Source organism: Phalangium opilio, unplaced genomic scaffold (assembly GCF_054372755.1).
Source record: "Phalangium opilio isolate 3A_F unplaced genomic scaffold, DU_Popi_V2 ptg000059l_1, whole genome shotgun sequence".
NCBI lineage: Eukaryota > Metazoa > Arthropoda > Arachnida > Opiliones > Phalangiidae > Phalangium > Phalangium opilio.
This window is the reverse complement of record NW_028324176.1, coordinates 1768177-1790518: the sequence shown is the minus strand read 5'-3', so window position 1 is coordinate 1790518 and position 22342 is coordinate 1768177. Positions and strand designations below refer to the sequence as shown.

Below are 22342 nucleotides of genomic sequence, written 5' to 3'. Positions count from 1 at the left end.
ATTGAGTGGATAAAAATAACTAGAAAAAATTTCAATATCTGAAACTTCAGTCAATTGATAAACCTCACACATATCGTTTGTTTTTTCGACCTTGGTCCAAACCAAGACGTTTTTATATAATATCTGTCACTTCAGTCTTAATGTAATTAAATTTTGAATAATTATGTTTGCTTTACCGTCATACATTTGCACTCTAAAATATAATGGTGCATTCAAACACCATATATGCTGTTTTTTTCCAGTGCCAAAAAGACATCATTTAGGGTGTACTTTATCCCCATTTCTATGATCAATTCACGCCATTTACTAATATTATTTGGAAGTATTAAGGAAATATTAGGCATTTAAGCACCATTTACAGTGGCTTTTTTTGACAATCTGTTGAACTTCTAATATTACTTAGTTTAATGCTTTTAAAAGTAGGGAAAAAGTATGCTACCTATGTCACATTATTAAACCAAGTGAAGTGAAATAATTGTTAAATATTTATTATAACCACTACACCACAGACACGTGGTAAGTCTAAGTTTTCCAAAAGATGTAACTAATTATTATGTCCAATCACGATGGTTAAAACATGTATCTACCTGGGCTCGAACCTGGGACTTCCGCGTGTGAAACGGACGTGATAACCACTACACCATAGATACGTGGTAATACTGAGTTTTCCAAGAGATCTAGCTAATTCTTTTGCCCAATCACGATGGTCAAAAGATGTATCTACCAGGGTTTGAACCTGGGACCTTCCGCGCGTGAAGCGGACGTGATAACCACTGCACCATAGATCCGTGGTAGCGCTGAGTTTTCAAAGAGATCTAGCTAATTCCTATGTGCAATCACGATGGTCAATACATGTATCTACCAGGGTTCGAACCTGGGACCTTCCGCGTGTGAAGCGGACGTGATAACCAACACACTACAAATACGTAGCGACACTGACTTTTCCAAGAGATCTAGCTAATTATTATGTCCAATCACGATGGTCAAAGCCGTACTTCTGTAATTAAGTAAAATTAACATACTTAGACTTAATTGTTTTGATCAAGCTGGCCGATAGCACACCCTGAATACTTAATTGTTACTTTAAGATAATTCCGATAAGTATCTTCGCTGTAGTTTTTAAGTTATCGGTGGGGAAAAATCACGAAAAACCCATGTTAATCTCCATAGGAAATTAGCAAAAGTGGGTGAATATTAATTTAACGTTACAAAACGGTATCAAGTCATATCTACAAGGGCCTACCGGCCCTGTAGAATAGCGAAGATAACTGTTTAGTTCAGTTTAGGTCCAACAGTAACCAATAGCAAATCAGAGGCGCGCGAATATTGCGCAGACCGAATTTTGTGTTCCCACTATCTCGGAGAGCTCTCCTACGTCATTCGCTTCATTTCTTGTAGAGGTTCCGCTATCTTCGTCGCTGTTCCATCTCGCGTAGTTCTTCCATGTCTCGACTGGCGTACAGTAATTGGCACTCTTAGAGACCTAAACGAATCAAATATTTTAAGTTTACAACCTATAATTTAACTTTCTATTAAAAGGCTATGTGTAGTACCATATCTGCAAAGTAAACTCCTTTTCCAAACATGTAACCAGTAACCGGAGCTTCTGGTGGAGCATTACGAAGGAAGGCCTTGAGACAAGATAGCCGCCATGTTTGTGGTTCTGAAACCATGCCATAGTAGCTTTCTATTATGGAGTTTTTGGAATGGTCGGTAGAGTTTGCGTTCTCCGTGACGAGCAATTTTAAATACTTCATCTACTTCAAGTTCATAACTCCTGTGAGTCTCAGCGTGCGTGTTCTTTACGTATGTTACTAATGTCTTGAATTCTTCGGATTCTTTATATAATACTTCAATTTGAATTTTCGATTGTTCATAATGTTGATCTATTGGATCTTTGGTCGTTCCACTTTCCTCTTTAACTAACTTGTAACCGATCTCCACTTCTAGAAGGAAATCTAGAATTTCTACCTGGGATTTTATTATCTCAACATTATCCAAAAGAGGGGGCTTTTTGGTTGGTGCAAGCTATTAGCTGGGCTTTCTTGTTTTTGACATCTTTTTTTTTCGAGTAAAGCCAGGAGGTCCGTCAAAACGGAATACGCCTGTTCAATTTGTTTTCTCGAAAATTTTCTTAATGGCACTTTCTTTAAATCAATTTCAAACTCCAACATGGCCTTCTTCATTTTCTTCACGTCAAAAATAAGGCGAATTTGTTATTGGATGGCGTTGGGAAGTTTAGATCCAGATCCTACTACCAGTTTTTCTAAAGTTTCATTCTCGGCGCCATAGTCAATGTCAAGTGGATACATTTTATTAGGACCCTTTGAGGCAGTGTGGCGTAACTCCCACGGAGTTGCTGTTTTTTCTTCGTAAAGCCTTTTGAATTCGGCAACAGCTTCATACTTAGTGGCAAACTGTTCCGTCTTGTTTCCATAAATAGTAGTTCCAACACGTCCTCAGCTCCAAAACACCCAGTAATTGTTTCCTTTGTCTGACTCTAGAAGTTGAAGCTTGTAAAATGAATTAGATCCTTGAGTAATGTCGACTTTTGCGAGAACAGCGTTGAAAGCTCCTTCTTCGTTTTCTAACAAGTGTGTGATGGCTTCAAGATTTGAATCTAGTTCAACAGCTACGCTGCCTTTCACTGTCAGTTTAACTTTCGTATTCTTTCCAGATGAGAATGTTGAGTCACTTTTTCCTACAGCCGCACTTTTGAGTCTTTTTTGAGCAGCGTAAGAATTAATTCTGTCTTCAGGATTTCCACCCCAACTGGCTATGCTGTATTGTTGGATCATAAGAACTAAACCTCCATTTTCCAAAGCACTTAAAAAGTCTTCAGATACAACGTGAACATTGTGTTCCTTAGCTTCACGAATTTTCTCGATATTTTTCTCAACATCTTCCTTGGTACTTATAACGCAAGGTGTAGTTTTGTCAATTTGAGAGACAACATTGCCTCCAAATCGGGCTATGGTTTTCTTCAGAGCATCTTTGGAACTTCGAAGATTACCAACTAATACTATTTTAGCATTATCCAATGGTTGTGGCTTTCTCTTGATACCCGAGGTTGATGGCAAATTTTTTGGTGAACTTGGAGTAGGTGCGTTTGTAGAAAAGTAACGGTCTCGCTTTATATATTTGTAGTTGTTTAAGAATGGATATTCCTCTTTTAGGCTATCTGAAATCTGGAAAGGCTTTCTTCCTGGTAGTTTTGTTACATTTATACATTTTCTCTTATCGCTTGCATTTCCAGTACAGTGATAACCATCATTTGAGAAAACAAATTGTCCACCGTCACATTCTGTGCAAGGTTCAAGATATCCAAACGTCATGATATCGGAAAGTCTATGTAGAATGTTGCTGTTTCCTGTAGGAATTTTTTGGTCGTTACATTCTAAAAGTTCCACTATTTCTTTTTTTTAAGATGATTTTTTTCAAGCTCGTCACGATGTTTATAAATTAGACTGTTCCTTAAGAATTTGCTTCTCGCCCAGATCTTCTTTAGGGACTTCCTCTTTCTTTATCTTCTTTACTGGAGTTACTTCTATTTTCTTTATTTTTTCTTTGATGGCCTTTTGATCTTCAACACCGAGTGTCTTAAATCCAGGTATTTTAGAGCCATCTTCAAAATACTCCAAAGTTTCACTCGCTTGTACAAAGCAATCAACGTGATACCACGCTGGTAGTGGACCAAATCGTCTAGCTTTTTCACTCTGTTTGTCAAGTTTAGAAATGCGAACTTTATCTTTTACTATTGTTTCTCCTCAACCTTTACAAGAGGACCGATTACTTTTGGCATATTCAGTTGAGAAGTCTTGAATTTCAATGGAGGAGCTATTTCTCTTTGTTCCTTTAGATGGGGTTTTGCTTGACCCACTCGAAATTTTATTCCTCATTTTCTCTTGATCTTCCCAACGTAAAGCTTCAAAGTGTGAGATGTCAGCCTCAGCTGACACTTTAAACTTTGAAAGAAAGCACCGAAAATGGTACCAATTTGGAACCTGTTTTCACAATAAGAAATTAATGTTACTCGCAACATCAGATGCTCAATTTTGATATTTACCTTTCCATCAAACATTTGTCACCGAACAATTGCCGCCATTCTTCGCTCATCATTAGCTATGCTGCTTTTACAGCTTTTGCATGATGACCTGCCACCTTTGGCATATTCGGTACGCCACCTTGGACCTGGGACCCTATTCTCTAACTACATTTGGATCGTTCCTAATCCAAATGATTTGGATTTGGGGTCGATTCATCCCCAAATGACACTAATCGTTATTCTGTATCTCCAAATCCCTTTCATTTGGTTCAAACCCTATCCAAACATTTGGCAAGCCAAATGGCCGGCCAAATCGTCATTTGGATAGCTCTTTTCGCCTTTTTCACCCCGTTTGTGGCTGCCATATTTTTTTAAGGGGAAAAAATTTGAGAGTGGGTTCTTTTTCGTGGTCATTTTCATATTTTTTGAGTATTTGCTTATGGATGGATTTTAAATATAATATAAAGTAGTTTCAAGCTTTAACATAAGCCTAATATCATAATTTTCCACCTTTTTATTGTCCCACAATCTATTTTTAAACTTGGCACTTTTTTAAGGCGCTGAAATTGCGCTAAGCCTTGGCCTACCGTTGATTTTTGGCATTTATTAAAAAATAATTTTTTTGCCCCTCGTATTAAGCCCCCTTACTTGTCCATTTCGTACCGTCGTATTTTTAAAGTTTAGATATTAAAATGAGTGCTTTGTTTTCTTAAATATCATTTAATTGTATAATATTTCAATATTATAATTGCGTAAAACGTCCGTATTTACGAATTCAATGTTGTTTGTTGATGGACGCGCCTTGCATTTGAATTTCGTTCCCTCGAAACTACCCCCTTTAACCGACCGGAAAATTTTTCTTTATTGCCGTCTTTCGGTCGCTTCAGCCCCGAAAACAGCTGTCGTGAGAAATGTTATTTACTAAAAATGTATGAGCTCAGTCAGAAGTCCATTAAATTACCCTAGGAAGTGAACAATTACAATGGCTGGTATAGAGTTCGTCTCTGCTGGGATAAAAACTCCTTCTTACTCCATGGATAGGGGGTTAAATTTTTTCCCCTTTCCTAACACAGTTACAAATTTCGAGGTCCTCTCTAGAAAGTCTTTCTTGACGTGAGCGGGGCCTGACTTCTTCAGCCCATGAACGGTGCATCTGTAAAGGGTAGATTGTTTGCTTTATAAAAAATTAAAAAAGGAACGGTCACGGTTGTTAAAGGGAGGGTGAAATAGAAAATCAAGTGGTTTTTTAGTCGATTCTTCTACTAATTATAAAAAGGCAGTGGGTTACGCGATTGGTCGGACGTCCTTATTTAAAATTATCTTTTAAATCTGAACCTAATTTGAATTTTAAAATCATTCGGAGCTAGTATTTCCTGAATGTTTGACTATGCAGACTGGTCTTGTAAATAGTAGGGGAATCGATAAAAAAACCACTTGATTTTCTACTTCACCCTCCCTTTAAATAGTTTTTGTGAATAGGTTTATGAAGAGTCATAAAAAACTGAATGACCTTGACTGTTCCAAAATTCACACCCCCATCCCTTCTCCTATTTTTAAGCGGGCTCGGTTTTACAGTGGAAGGGGGCGTTTTCGGCCAATAGTTTTTTCTCTCTCGATAGGTCAAATTTTGGCGTACGAGTCGCACCTAAACCGGAGATCTGAGAAAAATTGTCGCGAGGTGGCGAATGTGTCGCCCTTCTTCAGTATTGCTACACAAGAGAGCGGAGTACCAAACCCCGCTTTTGGTTACTTCCTAGGCTAATTTAATGGACTTCTGGCTCAGTGTGTTGTTGTGTTTGCATTTTAATGCTTCTAATCGCGGTGGCGTCGAGGTTTACGAATCCAACGTGTGTTGCGAAATGAAAATAGAGGGTGGATACTATATGATCTATGCTTTAAAATGAATTTGACAGCGACAAGTCAAGCAAAACGGTATTAGGCCTTGCCAAAAGCTAGTAGACTGAGCTATAGTGAGCCTTCGTCAGATTATCACAAGTCAATGATCTAAGAAATTGACCCTCGGATATCCTGTGATGTTATAAAGTTACTAACTCTCGATTTTGGAGGTAGATACTGTCTAGTGACACTTAAAGTAACGATTTAATCTTATAAACAGACTACCATCATAAGCCCATATCGTAAATTAACCGATGTTGATATCAAAGCTTAATTGAAATACCAATACCAATTTTTTATCTACTGAAAGAGATATCAAGAGATATCTACTTATATTCCATTCAAATTTCTCTCGCAACATTTCAAATTAACGAATAGAAATGTGCAAATGACCTTCAAACCGATTAATTGGGAAAATTGCTATATTGGTCACCGTTACCGATCACAGATAGATTTGCGTCCTTCAGTAGTGTTTATTATGATTGTGAAATGGTAAGCGAAATCTGTGATTAAAGTTTAAAATAGGCATGGGCAAAAAGTGCTTTAGTCATATCAACTAGATTACCGAATATCTAAATTTGACCAAAATTAACAAAATATTCTTTTCGTGATTAAAAATCTTGTTTGAAGCAGTAAGCCATCTAATCCTTATTTACCTTCTTATGAAAAAAAATGTAGGTTGATACCTCTTTCAGTAGATGACTGATTGATATTTCAGTTTCATTGAGTTTAAAAAAATTGATTCCACCATTGGTTAATTTACATTATTGACCAATCGACAATCACAAATTTTAATAACTAAATTACAAAAACCAGTTCAAAACCTTATTAGTTTTGAAACAATTAAATTTTAATATTAAACATATGTACTAGTTAATTCCTCGTAGGTAATTAATTTATTGCCTTAGTGAAATTAACGCTGAATTTTATATACACAAAATAAATAATAAATTAACTTCTAAAATTCAAATATAATATTGTGTGCATTATTTCCCAATTAATAAAAGATATCCACCTATTTTTCATTCAAATTAATTTCCCACTTGATATTAATTAGGCCTAATAAGCTTAAACTATCAAATTAAGAGGTTTCTTAATTTTACAAAATTATTACAATCTAACATGCAAAAATCCAGGGCTCAAAAACATTTTACTTTTATATTAAACTCTACAAAAGAATTAACCAAAAAACAGTAAGTAAAATTACGTAATGAAAGGGGAAGTGACGTACATTTGGTTTGGATAAAGGTTTGGTGGGAGATCCAAATCTCGTTTTGGATTTGGGTTAGAGAATACGGTTTTAAGCGCCCGGTCCAAATGGAACCGATCCAAACGTTTAGATTTGGATCATCGTCCAAATGATTTGGATTTTTAGAGAATAGGGTCCCAGTACCAGTAGTTCGTGGAGGCCCAAAAGCAGTTGACTCCATTCCAGTAGCTCATGTTGACGCACCTGCAGTTGCCCCGTTGAAGCTGCGTTAAATGCCGCAGTTCAACAGCGAGTTGTAGATCCCCAAGGAGCTGTTAGGGACCTTCCTGTGATAAGATTTCGCTTAGAAGGAGTTCCTGGGACATTACGCTAAGATCAGTAAAATAGGGAAGGGAATAATTAGGCTGATACGGTGCTAATCTTTAAAAAAACAGAAAAAAGACACAAAAGAAAAAACACAAAAAAGCCAAAAGAGGAAAAAAAAACTACTTTAGTGTCAATAAATGTGTTTCGTGCATGCTCCTCCAGATTTAAATAAACTTTATAGGGTATTCATCATAGACTCAAAGCCCCGAGCATTGAAAAATTGTATGTTGTCTACTATGCATATTTACAAAGATAATTTATTGTTAATAAAATATTTTACGTTATCAAATTGGAGGGAAAGATCATTAAACAATGGCTGGGGGCTAATACTATACAATAGTTGTACTATTTTCAACAAGCGTACAATAATAGAATAATTTTTATCCATATTCATTTATTACGCTGCAAGCCCTAACTAAAACATTTATGAGTAACCGCGGAAGTATAAACTGAAAGCTCCAACTCGCTTGCTACAATCTCTCTGCTGACTTTAGAGTGAGGACGCAAATCTAGATTTCCCCCGGAATTCCTGGCGACTCGGGAGGCGTGTCTTTAATATTCAAGACGTTGCCGTCCCCACAATAATAGATCAGAGAGAGTATTTGCTTTCTGAGGTAAAAATTAGTCTCACCATCGGGAGGAAACGCAACCACCTGCGGAGTCTGCTTTGTAAATGTAGATTACCGAAATAAAATATTAAATGGATTATTAGTTTACAAACAAGTTAATTTATTTAGACTGACAATTTAGACAGATAATATTAGTTAAACCGTAAGTTTATAAGATATGTTCCACAAGTATGACACTACCTATACTTATTAATGCTATAGAGATTTACTGAGAGCTACTTCGGGGAACGACGTTTGGGATTAGCGATAGGTAGCTCAAATTAGAGTTTCAGATTCAGGCGTAAAGGCTGTTAGCTGTTAATTATTAAATATAAAAAACAAGCACTCTGAAATATTTCTTTGTATTTTTTTTTAGTTTTTCTATTTATCCAAATCAACTTATTCAAATATTTAACACTTAAATTTCAACAACACATGTAAAAAAATATAACCACTAGAAAAAAGTTCTTTAAAACCGTACCTAATTTTATTCTTTTCAGTAATCTTTAGAAACAATTTTGTAAAGCGCGAGAGTTGGGGTCCAGGGATAAACCAGTGACGCACATATAAGATAAACATCTTTGACGTCACGGAAAAAAGGTGGCCACTTGGTAAACCCCTGGGCCTCGCTCTCTAGCTATGACGAGTTGGGAAACCAAATAAATCTCTCCGAGCCATGACAAGGGCCTACATTTTCAAACAAAAATTTACTTTCCGGAAATTGCGAACACGTTTGCTCCGATTTGCAAACTGCGAACGCGGTGAAAGACACACACACAGACACGTCCAGTGTAAAACCTCTCCGTGACGTCATCGTCACTCGGAGAGGTAAAAAATACGAAAGAAGTAAAACCATAAGTTTATGAGCTATGTTCCATAAGTATGATACTGCTATAGAGATTTTGGATTAGCCATAGGGGATGGGAAATACCGGCAAGGTAGCTCGAATAAGAGATTAGTTTCAGGCGGAAAGGGCGCTATGCGTAAAGGCTGCTTTGCTGTCATTTATTTTAGTTGTTGTTGAAAACTTCACCTGACCCTTTGTATCGAATACCTTACCTTTGTTCGAGATGGCTTTTCGTGGAGGGGGACAGAAATTTTAATACCTTCAAGAAGGGAAAAATACATTTCCAAAAAGCCTTCCATTGGGGTAGTACATTTTACGTTCCCAAATCCCAACAGTCCAAAATTTGTACGCGGATTAGACTATGTATCAAATCAGTGTTATTTTATATCAAATCTCAATGGGAAGAAAGCGGTAAGTTTAATTTTAATAAAAATTTAAAGTGAAGATAGAAGACATGATATTGTAAAACAAAACATATTTCTTAGAAGTTTTTCTAATATTTCTAATATTTCAGGCTATAAGAAGGCAACTCCCTATCTCCGACGACGGCTTATTCTGTATATACTCTGTTCCAGCTTCGGATGTCAGTACGCGCAATGCCAGGTCTCTATACAACGTAGCTTTGTACATGCTGACAAGAGACGAAGAAGAAAAGTATTTTCAGGATTTAAAATATCTCCGAGTTTTTTGGAGCTCAAATGCTAAAAAAAATCTGATATATTTTAAATCCTTATTTCCTCCGTCTCTTGTCAGTATGTACAAAGGAACGTTATCTACCGAAGCTGGAACAGAGTATATGCAGAATAAGCTGTCGTAGGAGATAGGGAGTTGCCTATCCTATAGCGTGAAAACAAATTTCCTCACGCGCATTTTTTATCCATGATCTGAACCTAATTTGAATTTTAAAATCATTCGGAGATATTTCCTGGATATTTCACTATGCAAATTTGTTACATGTTTTTCTAGTATTTCTTAGAATTTGTCTTATATTTTTTAAGCGTTTTTATTTACGAAAATTAAAATCAATAGCACACGGCTTTAATTCATTGAGCAACGAAACGGAACCCAGCCGGTTCCTCAAAGAATAGGACCAAAATAATTCAAATATTAAAAATAATTTCGAATGTGTTTTTTTTTTAATTTTGTGTACGTGTTAATTATACAAGTTTCTTATTTTAATGCATCTCCCCCAAGAGATCATGACTTGGAAATAAGAAAAATTCCACTACCACGTATGTGTCTAATGTTTTTTTATTTTGTTTACGTGTTAATTATACAAGTCTATTTATACCAATTCATTAATTGAAGTCTATTTATTTACAACGTTGAATTGCTCTATAATTCAGGACGAATTTTTCATCCAATTCTCTGAATAATGAAAAATTATACTAATATGTTTCAGAATCACGAGTTAACATTCCTCAAACGTTTACTATGGGGAAAAACATATTTGGCCGAAAAGCAATGGTTGAATTTCATCCGGGATTCCACCTAAACGTCAATTTCCTGTATCTCAGCCGGACGTTGGAGCCGCTGTTCAAAAATACAAAAAAATAATGAATAGGAAAGTGCTGTACATCTGTACAAATCCAGAATTTAAGGAGTACAGGTATGTAAGGGGCGTGACCCACGAAGCAATGAATGAATGGCCAAGACAATTGTTTCATTTAAAAAAAAGGTTGAACAAAAAACCAAGTTCAAATTCAACGCGTCCGTTGTAAATCCGTACAGAAATGGTAATGACAGTGTTGGGTGTCACGCTGACGATGAAAAGGGGGTTCATTCCGTCATCGCTTCTTTATCTTTTGGAGCAACTTGAAAGTTTCAGATGAAGCAAATTGGGGCAAAGCATGCCTTGACCTAAAAGATGGGTGCTTGTTTTGATGAAAGGGACCTGCCAGCGTACTTGGTTGCACATCATCCCAGTACAGGAAGATCCCGATCACTTTATAGCAAGGATTAACATCACCTTCCGTTACACGGTTGATATGGGTAACTTTAAAGTTAAAAACCATCCTCGTTCTTCGAGACAACCTTTAATATTTGGACCTGATGCACAAGCTGAGGATGTATGGAATTGTCTAATGCCTTTACTTCAAACTTTAGTAGACAACTCTACTGTTCAGGCAAATGCCGTAGCTAAAATATAGCAGTTAATACTTCAATAGCGGCTAGTTTAGAAATTATCGTTAAAACTTAACCTCAATTGGTAAAAAATAGTACAAATCCTCAAGTTGTTCATGGAGTAATTACGAAATTCCTGTAGGACAATTGAAAAGGATCTCCAAGTAAGGAAAAGGAATGCTGAAAAAAGAGAGAAGAAGAAATCTCCCCTAAATCTAAGACTATAACAAAGGCTGAGTCATCTTGCCCTGCAAATTGGGGCTCCGCTCATAGTCAATGTTCCCCTGGGCAGTGTCAAAGCCCTTATAATTCCCCTACTTCACCTCCACATCCTAAATGGGAATATCCCTTAAAACCCTTAGACTCTAGATCAAAAGCTAGAGTTCAAAATACTTCAAATAGTCAGAGAACCTATGCAAGAAATTTTGACCAAAGATCAAAATCCACTGGTCGTAATTTAGCTTTATCCTACCCATCTATACGCGTTATTACGTGTTATAATTGTCAGAAACTAGGACACCTTGCGCCCGACTGTCCAGATAAAAAGACTAGCAATAAACACTTCTATAAAGAAGCGTGTCGCTTTCCCTTTAAGGATTGAATCCGTTATAAGAGGTTCAATTTATAAAAGGGTTACTATTCCCGTAAATTTTGAACACGGGACAGTACACGCTAAATTAGAGAGCGGGCAGATACTTCTTTTGTTGGTTTAGATCAATGGCAAAAGATTTACAAAATTTGAAATTCTTCCGAATTACCTGAAGATGAACAGTAACATTGTGTAGTTTGGGGCGATGGCCGTTATGCTTTTACGAAAGGTTCTCAAGAACTAGAGTTCTCTCTTAAGTCAAATGAAATTGAAAAACAATTTAAATTTCAATTCTATATCGTTCTTTCCCTCACTAGTGATTTTGTATTGGGACAAGATTTCCTTGAGGAAAATAGGGTCAAATTAGATTTCGAATCTTCACAATGTTTAGTGGGTAGCTTAAAGATCCCTTTTTCAATTCCACATGAGAAGGATCCAATAAATAAGGAGATTGTAGATAGTATTAGGGAAGCGGTTTCCGCAGCCCTTATTTCTGATGAACAATGTCAGCAACTAGAATCCCTATTGTTAAAATTCCCTGAATTATTTTCGGATAAAGTAGGAAGAACAGGACTAGTCTTCCAGGAGATTCATACGGGTAATAGTCCGCCCATAAAATCTCAGCCTTATCGTGTTAATGATCAGAAGAAGAAGAAAATAATTGAACAACATGTTAGAAAAATGTTGGATGGCTGGATAATTAGACCCTCCGTATCTCCTTGGGCTTCGCCCGTAGTTTTAGCTGATCAAATAAAACTGGGAAAACCCTATTGGTTTTGTACTGATTATAGTAAACTAAATAGTGTTACCATTAAAGACCGTTATCCCTTGCCTAGTATTGAGGATATGCTAGCTTGAGTGGGGAGACCAAAATTTATTACGACCCTTGACCTAAAATCAGGTTATTGGCAAGTGGAAATGCAACCTAAGAGTAGTCCTAAAACTGCATTTGTGATTCATATGGAAAAGTACGAGTTTAATGTACTCCCTTTCGGGCTTTGTAACGCCCCTAGCTCTTTCCAGCGTTTAATTGACGAGATTTTTACAGACGCCGATTATTTCCAATTAATTGACTATTAAGATGATTTAATCTCTCTGAGCGAGGAGAGACGCCGATTATTTCCAATTAATTGACTATTAAGATGATTTAATCTCTCTGAGCGAGGATTGGGATCAACATTTGACGTGTTTAGAATACATCCTAAATAGATTAAAGGAAGCGGGTCTCACCCTTCAGTTGAAGAAGTGTCGTTTCCCTCAAAAAGAAGCTACTTTTTTGGTCACATAGTTAATGAAAATGGTGTGCATATTGACCCTTCCAAAATTGAAGCCATTGAGAAATTCCCTCCACCTAAAATATTAAAGAAATCCAGAGATTTTTAGGGATGGCAGGTTGGCATAATAGGTTTATTAATCACTACTCCCAAACAGTAGCTCCTTGTGGGAAATATTGGTGGAGGTATAAATATTGGTGGAGGCAATTTTAAATTCCTAAAAATATTCATGTATAAAATGTTCAACATTCATAAAAAAAAGCGACTTTTGTTGGAGACGGCCAGGGGAAATTTTGGAGGGACCACCTCTAAGAAAGAGAGAGTACCAGTTTTGGGGGAGCGGAAAAAAAAGTGTTAAAAGGGGGAGAGCCCCTGGTCGGTCCACGGAAATTTCGAGTAGTCATGTTTTGAAACCGCGAGCGGAAAGACGAACTTTTTGTATCTTTTTAAAATAAAGTGTTAGCGATGTTGTTTTCGTAAATATTATATCTAAGTCTATTTTATTAGCGCCTCCCACACAAGTTTATTCTGTGAGAGTTTATTTCATGGTGCCGAAACCCGGGACTTTAGATAGATTAGCGTAACGCGAAAACAACGAAAACTTAGCGCAGCGTAGAAGAGTTTAGCGAACAAAGAAAAGTGTTTGATTTACAAAATGTCTGCCGAAGAGATAGAAAATATGGACCGACTGAAAGTCAAAAGAAACTTTTTGTGCGCAGCGTTGGACAAATTAGAGAAAGAAACGGATAGAGAACTTTCACGGACGCCAGTCAACCTAATTAAACTTGAATCAATTTTGGCGATTTTAAATCAGAAGCGTAAAGCATTGAAGGAGCTGAATGAAGATATGGAGCCGTTGATACCCCTAGAGAATTTATCAGCCGAAATTGAGCATGTACAAAACTTTGAAGATCAAATAACTATGCACCAAGTACTACTTGAGAATTCAATAACGGACCTAAAAGGACAAAGCAGCAGATCGAGCACTGTAGCGGGAGCAAGTGGGGGCCACACCCAAACACATGAGATACAAGTACAACTACCCCAACTTCAGATAGAGAGGTTTGATGGTGATAGCGCAAAATGGCTGCAATTTTGGACGCAATTTGACTCCGCGATTCATTCGCGAACGAACTTATCCAAGGTAAACAAATTTAATTACCTCAAGAGTTATCTCGGGGGCAGAGCTGCCTTGGAACTAAAAGGCTTCACCCCAACGGAAGCAAATTATGACGCGGCAATAGACATTTTGAAAGAGAATTTTGGACAAGAAGACGAATTAATCAACTTACATATTGACAACTTATTGTCAATTAACGCCGTAAGCGATGCTGAAGATTTAAACGGGTTACGAAAATTATATTCTGCCTGTGACGTGGAAATTAGATGTTTGGAAAATATGGGTGTCGATCCCAATACATTTCAGAATTTCTTATGTCCAATGCTTTTGAGATTATTACCCAATTCAATCAGATTAGAGTATACGAAAACAAACAAGGCGACGAAAAATTGGGACATAAAGAATGTATTGGCCTTCATTAAAGTAGAGTAACAAAGTCGTGAACGGTGTGAAGCACTATCAAAGTTACGATTCGATGACGTAGCGCCTAAGCGAAAAGAGCGGGAAACCCAACGGGTAAAATTACCCGAGCGAGAGCGTTTCAAAGAAGTTCGTGCCAAACCTTCTTCAGCTGCAGCGTTGACCACCATGGTGGTTGAAAAACACTTTTGTATTTTTTGTGATCGGGAGGGGCACAAGCCCGTAACTTGTACCAAGTATAACCTATCGGAAAAGAAAGACATTCTAAGAAAAAAGCGAAGATGTTTCAGGTGCCTAAAAGAGCGTCATACATCGAGAGAGTGTTGGTCCAAGATTGTATGCAGCGAGTGTAAAGGCCGCCACCATGTTGCCATATGTGAAAAACAGCGGGAGAGCGAAAGCGAAAAAGAACCCAACAAACAAAAAGAAGGGGTTCAGGCTATGGAGAGGACCCAGGTCGAAAATATAACCCATACCGTTCCAGCAACCATGGCACTGGGACGAAGGAAGGAGAGTAAGGGCATTCTTCTCCAAACAGCTAGGGTTTTAGCGAAGGGAAAAAATGGGTGGGTAAAGGCCAGAATTTTACTTGACGGGGGGAGCGAAGCGAGTTTTGTCGAAGAGGATTTAGCAAAAAGGCTTGAGCTTGAGGAAATGGGGAGGGAAGAAATAAAGGTAAAAAATACCTTTGGAAATAGCGACCCAACCCTTTTGAAATCTAAAAGGGTGAAAATAGAGTTAAAAAGTCTACATAATGAAGGGAAAAGTATTACCGTAGAAGCGATCACCTCACCCATAATTAGCGCTGCAAAAATTAGAGTTCCAGATTCAGCGATAACAGAGAAATTAAACGAAAAGAATTTGAAACTAGCGGACAGCGATAGCGAAGGAATAGATGATAACCAGATATCCATAATGATCGGTTCGGATCACTATTGGAGAATAATTTATACACAGAATGAGCGTTTAGGTCCATCCTTAATGGCAACCAACAGCATGTTTGGCTGGGTAATTCAGGGACCCCAAAGTACTCTAGCGAATATGACAATTCTTGATCATAACTATAGTAGCGAGTCCCTTCAGGTTATGAAAGTGACCTTAGTTAAACCTGAGAGGGAACTAGATGCACGGATGAAGGCGTTTTGGGATCTTGAAAGCCTGGGTATTATGGAGCTCAAGGGTAAAAGTGAGGACCCCCTCGATCAAATAGCAAAAAGAAAGTTTGAAGATAGCGTAAGGTTAGTAGAGGGACGATACGAGGTTGGCCTCCCGTGGAGCGAAGATAATCCAGAGTTGGGCTCAAATTTGAATATGGCAAGAAAGCGATTAGAAGGAGTTCTCAGGCGGTTTGAGAAGGATCCCGAACTCTTCCTTCGATATCGTGACGTTTTGAACGATTATGAGCGAAAGGGGATGATAGAGAAAGTAAATCAAGAGGAACTTGAAAAAGATGATTCGAAATTAATTTATTACGCGCCACACCAGCCGGTCGTAAATGAAGTAAAGACTACTACCAAAGTTAGAATGGTAGTCGATGCGTCCTCTAGCGAGAAAGGAAAGAAATCTTTGAACGATTGTTTAATAGCGGGCCCTAATTTGAATCCAGAGCTGTTAGACGTGTTGATTAGGTTCCGATTTAAGACGGTCGCAGTGGTAGCAGATATCGAGCAGGCTTTCCTGCAAATTTCTTTGGCACCAGCGGATAGAGACTCGGTCAGGTTTTTGTGGCCTAGCGAACAATCAAATTACTGCAAAAACCCTGAAGTAACCGTTTATCGTTGGACACGAGTATCCTTTGGTGTTACGTGTAGTCCTTACCACCTGGCTGCTACTCTTAGATACCATTTGAACAAATATAAAGAAATCTACCCAGAAACGTGTGAAAAGTTAAACTACGAATTATACGTAGACGATTTAACATCGGGGGCTGACAACGACCATGCGGCTTTGAAATTAGCGAAAGAAGCGAAATTTATTCTGAGTGAAGCAAAGATGAACCTCAGAAAATGGCAGAGCAATTCAGAGGTTCTAAATGAGATGTTCAGAAAAGAAGGTTGGGACGCTAGCGAGAAAAATGAGAAAATCATCATGTCAAGCGAAAATAAAAGTTTGAAGATTCTCGGGATGAAATGGGTTCCCGCAAGCGACGTGTTTTCTTTTGATCTAGAACAGATAACACGAGATATTCCAACAATACCAAATACAAAGCGCGGCGTGTTAAAGTTATCTAGTCGTATTTACGACCCTCTCGGGCTAATAACGCCGTATACCGTGCGCGTGAAAATTCTTTACCAAATGATTTGGTTGAGCGGAAAGGACTGGGACGAGGAGTTGAGCACTGAGCTTATTGACATTTGGAAGAATTGGTGTAATGAGATGAAAGAGCTTGAAGAAATCGCGGCTCCGCGTAATAGTGTCGGATCCCTCGAAAAAGGGGAAATTCTCGAGAAAGAATTGCATTGCTATTGTGATGCTAGCGAGCGAGCGTACGGGGCCGTATTGTACGTGCGTGTAGTCGCGAAAAATGGTACCATCTCAAGTACCATGTTAGTCTCAAAAGTAAGAGCAGCACCAATAAACAAGAGATCTATTCCAGAGTTGGAGTTAATGGCGGGGTTGTTAGGAGCTAGGTTGGTCCACCGTATTAAAGAGGTAGAGAAATTTGATCTTGAAAAGATTTATATGTGGACAGATTCACTAGTAACGGTTTATTGGATTTGCGACATCGCGAGAAAGAGAAAACCCTTTGTGGCCAATAGGCTACAAGAAAGTCAACAATTAACCGAACCAAAATGGTGGAGACATTGTCTGGGGAAGGACAATCCCGCGGATCTTTTAACTCGTGGCATATCGGTAGAGAAGCTAATTGTAAGCGATATTTGGTGGTCAGGACCCTGGTGGTTGGCCTGTGAAAAGGAAAATTGGCCTCAAAAGTTTGATCGAGAGTTAACAGCAGTAGAAAAAGAGACGGTCAAGGCAGCCACTAGGAAAACCCAATTAGAGTTAAATCAAATGGCGTGCGCGATAACTAAAACAGAGCCAATTTTACAGTTAGAGGAGCATAGCTCATTGCACCGCGTGTTGAGAATAACCGCGTGGGTGTTGAGGTTTATAACAAATGCAAAAACTAAAGTAAAAATAGAGAGGGTAATCACGCCTTTAACAGCGTCTGAACTGAACGAAGCTAAAACTGTCTGGATAAAGCGAGTCCAAACTGAAGAATTTTCAAGTGAAATCCAAGATCTGAAAAAAGCGGGAAAAATTGAACAATGTTCTAAATTAGCTAATGTTAAGCCATTTCTCGATGAAAACAATGTTCTGAGATTGGGAGGTAGATTGCAAAAATCAAAATTTTCTAGAGAGGGAAAACATCCCGCAATCTTACCACGTCATAGGTTTACTGAATTGTTAATTGATGAAGTACATAGCAGACTGTTTCATTCGGGATTAGGTAATACTATGGCAGAAATTCGTTCAGAATATTGGTTTATAGGCGGTCGACCATTTATTAAAAAACGATTACGTGATTGTATAATATGTAAGAAATGGAGCTCTAAACCTTTCAAAGAAGTAACTGCCCCCTTACCGGAAGATAGGGTCGTGGAATCACCCCCCTTTGAAATAACGGGGGTTGATTTCGCGGGTCCCTTGTACGTACGTAGGGAAAATGGAGGAGGAGAACGGGGTCCAAAGGCCTACATATGTTTGTTTACATGCACAGTTACTAGGGCTGTTCACCTGGAATTGGTTTCTACAATTAGTACAGACTCCTTTCTTCTGGCGTTAAGGCGTTTCACAGCGAGAAGAGGCTTATGTCGAATCATTTATTCCGACAATGCCAAAAGTTTTAAAAAAGCGAGTAGGGATTTAGAGAAACTATGGAAAGGAATTAATAGAGATACAGTTCATGCATTTTTTGGAAACCATGGTATAACCTGGAAATTCATAGTCGAGCGGGCCCCCTGGTGGGGGGTTTTTACGAAAGGATGGTGCGCACTGTTAAGTTAGCCCTAAAAAAGAGTTTAGAAAACGCCTTATTACGCTTCGAGGAGTTAACCACAATTTTATCCGAAGTGGAAGCGCAAATCAATTCCAGGCCTCTGACGTACCAGAGCAGTGACCCTTTGGAGCCGGTACCCTTGACCCCTGCCCACTTGTTAGTGGGAAAGCGTTTAACCACGCTACCACCAATGTCTGGGTTAAAATCTATGGAAATAAAAGCGAGAGATGTTGTGCTAAAGAGGTATTTATATTCAGAAAAATTAAAGAATAGCTTCTGGAAAAGATGGACTTCTGAATATCTAATGGAGCTTAGATCGGCTCATAAAGTTCCTCAGGATAGAAATTACGACATCGAGCAAATGATTAAACCTAAAAAGGTTGTCATTTTAAGCGACTCAAATATGCCCAGACAGCGGTGGAAATTAGCGATAGTGGAAGAGATTTTCCAAGGTAGGGACGGTAAAATCCGTTCTTGTACGTTAAGGGTGGCAGGTGGAGGAATAGTTAGAAGAGCGATTAATCTAATACATCCCCTCGAAATCAACTGAATTAAAAATTAAATGAGTGGACTTGTGATGAACGTAAACGTTCATGGGGGGAGTGTGGGAAATATTGGTGGAGGTATAAATATTGGTGGAGGCAATTTTAAATTCCTAAAAATATTCATGTATAAAATTTTCAAAGTTCATAAAAAAAAGCGACTTTTGTTGGAGACGGCCAGGGGAAATTTTGGAGGGACCACCTCTAAGAAAGAGAGAGTACCAGTTTTGGGGGAGCGGAAAAAAAAGAATAAACTTAAAATGAAGGATCAGAAATTTATTTGGGGTATCGAACAGCATCAGGCGTTCGAAAAGATCAAGGAAGAAATTTGTAAGGCTCATCATTTTGCTTCCTTTAGAAGGGATTTACCGTGCATTTTAACTACAGATGCTAGTGATGCAGGGTTAGGTGCCCTTCTTTCCCAAATCCAAGATAATATAGAAGTTCCTATAGCGTACGCTAGTACAGGACTTAAAGACGCAGAAACTAGGTAATCCACTAGCGAGAAAGAATGTTTAGCCATTTGTTGGGTAGGTAAGAAATTTAGGCCTTTTTTAGAAGGTCAGAAATTCACTGTCCCTACTGATCAATAGGCTATACAGTGGCTGTTTAACATCAGGGAACCGAATTCTCGTCTAGTTAAATGAGCAATGTACCTTCAAACTTTCGATTTTCAAATTAAGCATAAGAAAGGAGTGGAGAATGTAGTTGCTGACGCTTTATCGAGATAAATCTTTGCTCCTCCCCTTCTTTATCTACTAGTATACTGGATCCAACTAGTAGTGGTACAAGTTCAAATTATACCGGTAGTAGTTCGTCAACTTCCTCTAGTGACTCTGTTTAAGGTCAGATACTTCCCCCAGGTCCTAGAGCCTTATATTCAGTATTTACATTGGAATATGTGAGACCCTTTTGCTTCTCCTTTATTAACTTCCTTAAAAGATCCTAACCCTGTTAGGCATAAATTGTTCGAACTTAAGAATAATCTTTTATACAAAAGACCATATAGAAATTATCCTGAAAAAATATATTTACCACCTCGATTAAGATTAGATGCCATACGTTTGTTGCATGACCACCCTATGTCTGCTCATAGGGGCAAAGATAAGACCTTAAGTAAAGTAGCTTTTAGATATTGGTGGCCAACTATAGTAAAGGATGTCCAGGATTATATTAGAGGATGTACTTTATGCCAACAATTTTAGGCTAGAAATCTAAAGAAGCCAGGGCTAATGCAACCCTCAGAAATAGCAAGTCCTTGGTATCAGATTAGTGTCGTTATTATGGGACCTTGCCCCCAAAGTATACACCATTGTAAGTACTTAATAGTATTGGTCGATTATATAACCAAATTCGTGGAAATGATTCCACTAAAGACTATAACAGGTAAGACTTGTGTTCAAGCTTTTAAGTCTATCATTACTAGGTTGGGAGCTCCTAAAGCTATTCTTAGTGATAGAGGGGTACAATTCACGTCGAAACTTTGGCTGCAAACGTGCAGAAATTTTAGAATTAACCCAAAGTTTACTACCCTATACACGCCTAAGGGAAATCCCACCGAACGAGTAAATAGAGTAATAGGCGAGCTTATATCATTCTATGTAGGGAATCACCATGACAGATGGGATGAAACCCTAGACCTTCAATTTTCTTTAAATTCCGCACCCCAAGAAACCACGGGCAGATCCCCTTTCTTTATCAATTTAGGGCGGGAGCCACGTCTCCCTTGGGATTTAGAATTTGAAGAACCCATTCAGGACCCTGATAACCCTGACTGTGCTGAAGCTTTAAACGTTCTAAAGGAACAATTAGTATTCAGTAATGAATTATCTAAATTAGCTAAAGCTCATCAGAAAAAATACTATGACCTCCGAAATGATCCTCTAGATTCTAGAATTCGAGGTAGGAACATTAGTATGGATGGAGAGCCATCATCTGTCAAGTCTGGCAGGTCAAATCATGAGAAAACTTAGTCTTTAATTGGCAAGTCCCTTTCGAATAGTTGAAAAGCATTCCCCTGTAGTCTACGAGTTAGACCATGCTAACTCAGGGCATAATGTAGGTAAAGTCAACGTAGAACACTTAAAACTCTACTGAACAAATGTAGGTATCTTGAAGCCACTACGTGGTTATTCGATGTCCTAAAAAAAGCTTAAGGAAAAGTAGTTCAGAAGCAAAGGCAGCAAAGTGTCACGGAGAAATTTGTCAAGGTTTTGGAAGATTATTGTCCTGAGGAGTCGTGGAGAAAAGAAAAATGTCTCAATTGTAACGACATGGGTCATGAGGGAAAGGACTGTTATATGCCGAATCGCTACGTCAATTCTGAACACTCGTGCTTTAAGTGTTATTCAAAAGGGCATACGGCGAAAATTGTCCTTTTGATGATGAAGATGCTTTAATTTTAGGCGTCCCTCAGGAAGAAAAAGGAGATTTGATAAACCCTACTCGGATTGTCCCTTTGAATTTCCAATCACCTCCTTCCCCCCCCCCTGAATTTTCATCGTTGGCCGGATCGTCTAATGCCGAACCAGTCTCGATAACAAGAATATCATCAAATTCTTGGTCATTAACCCCGTATCTGACTCAACCTCCTCGCTTAACGAGCTTAACCGAACCCATTACGGTGTATCACAAGTTCAGGGCGCAAGTCCTTACAAACCCGGCTACCATCAGTGAAAAATCTGCTCCAGACAACGAACCTCCAATTTATCTTCCACTCCCTCCTCCTCCGCGTCAATGGAGCCCTCTAGAGCCTATGGACGAGGAAGAAACAAATTGGGAGCGTTTTGGATCAATGGGATGGATCCCTAGGACAAACATCCCTAAAATTGTAATCACTTCTAAGATTTCAAACGCAAAACAGCCATTGATTTGGAGTGCCGTGATTTGCTGGAAGTGCCACAAGATTAGGCACCATGTCGTTTCGGACTGCCCGAATATTTTCGGGAAATGTAATTGTTCTTGAAAAAGCGTAGATATGTAATTTTTTCAATTAATTTAGAGGGAATGGATCGATTAACAGTAAAATCATTTGATTGAATTTAATATTGATTAAGGATAAAATGGATAAAAATAACTAAAACAATTGCAATATCTGAAACTTCAGTCAAATGATAAACCTCACACATATCGTTTGTTTTTTCGGCCTTGGTCCAAACCAAGACGTTTTTTTAAAATATCTGTCACTTCAGTCTTATTGTGATTCAAATTTGAATAATTTTATTTTTGCTTTACCGTCATACATTTTCGGTTGATCTATTTCTAATTGCTTAAAGAAGTATTTAAGTATCGTTAATTACAT

General features: G+C 38.2%; 1 protein-coding gene and 3 non-coding genes across 4 annotated transcripts; 1 reads left to right on the top strand and 3 right to left on the bottom strand.

Annotated features, from left to right (window-relative positions):
* Nucleotides 1-578: 578 nt before the first annotated feature.
* Nucleotides 579-650, bottom strand: TRNAV-CAC (transfer RNA valine (anticodon CAC)). Its single transcript has one exon. It is a non-coding gene; the product is annotated as a tRNA-Val (tRNA).
* Nucleotides 651-715: 65 nt separating this feature from the next.
* TRNAV-CAC (transfer RNA valine (anticodon CAC)) lies at nt 716-788 on the bottom strand. The gene has a single exon. It is a non-coding gene; the product is annotated as a tRNA-Val (tRNA).
* A 65-nt stretch (nt 789-853) lies between these two features.
* Nucleotides 854-926, bottom strand: TRNAV-CAC (transfer RNA valine (anticodon CAC)). Its single transcript has one exon. It is a non-coding gene; the product is annotated as a tRNA-Val (tRNA).
* A 13741-nt stretch (nt 927-14667) lies between these two features.
* On the top strand, nt 14668-21951 carry LOC149667293 (uncharacterized). Its single transcript, XM_089841419.1, has 7 exons — nt 14668-18427; nt 18526-18975; nt 19186-19371; nt 19804-19886; nt 20799-20943; nt 21447-21824; nt 21887-21951. Exons 1-7 carry the CDS (start codon nt 14668-14670, stop codon nt 21949-21951), a joined length of 5067 nt encoding a protein of 1688 aa, XP_089697545.1.
* The last annotated feature ends 391 nt before the right edge of the window (nt 21952-22342 follow it).

Coding starts and splice junctions, on each gene's coding strand:
- LOC149667293 (XM_089841419.1), top strand. CDS start 14,668: ATGGTGGTTGAAAAACACTTTTGTATTTTTTGTGATCGGGAGGGGCAC. Junction 19,372..19,803: donor AAAGATCAAGGAAGAAATTT/GTAAGGCTCATC, acceptor TTTATCTACTAG/TATACTGGATCCAACTAGTA. Junction 19,887..20,798: donor CTCTAGTGACTCTGTTTAAG/GTCAGATACTTC, acceptor GAACCCATTCAG/GACCCTGATAACCCTGACTG.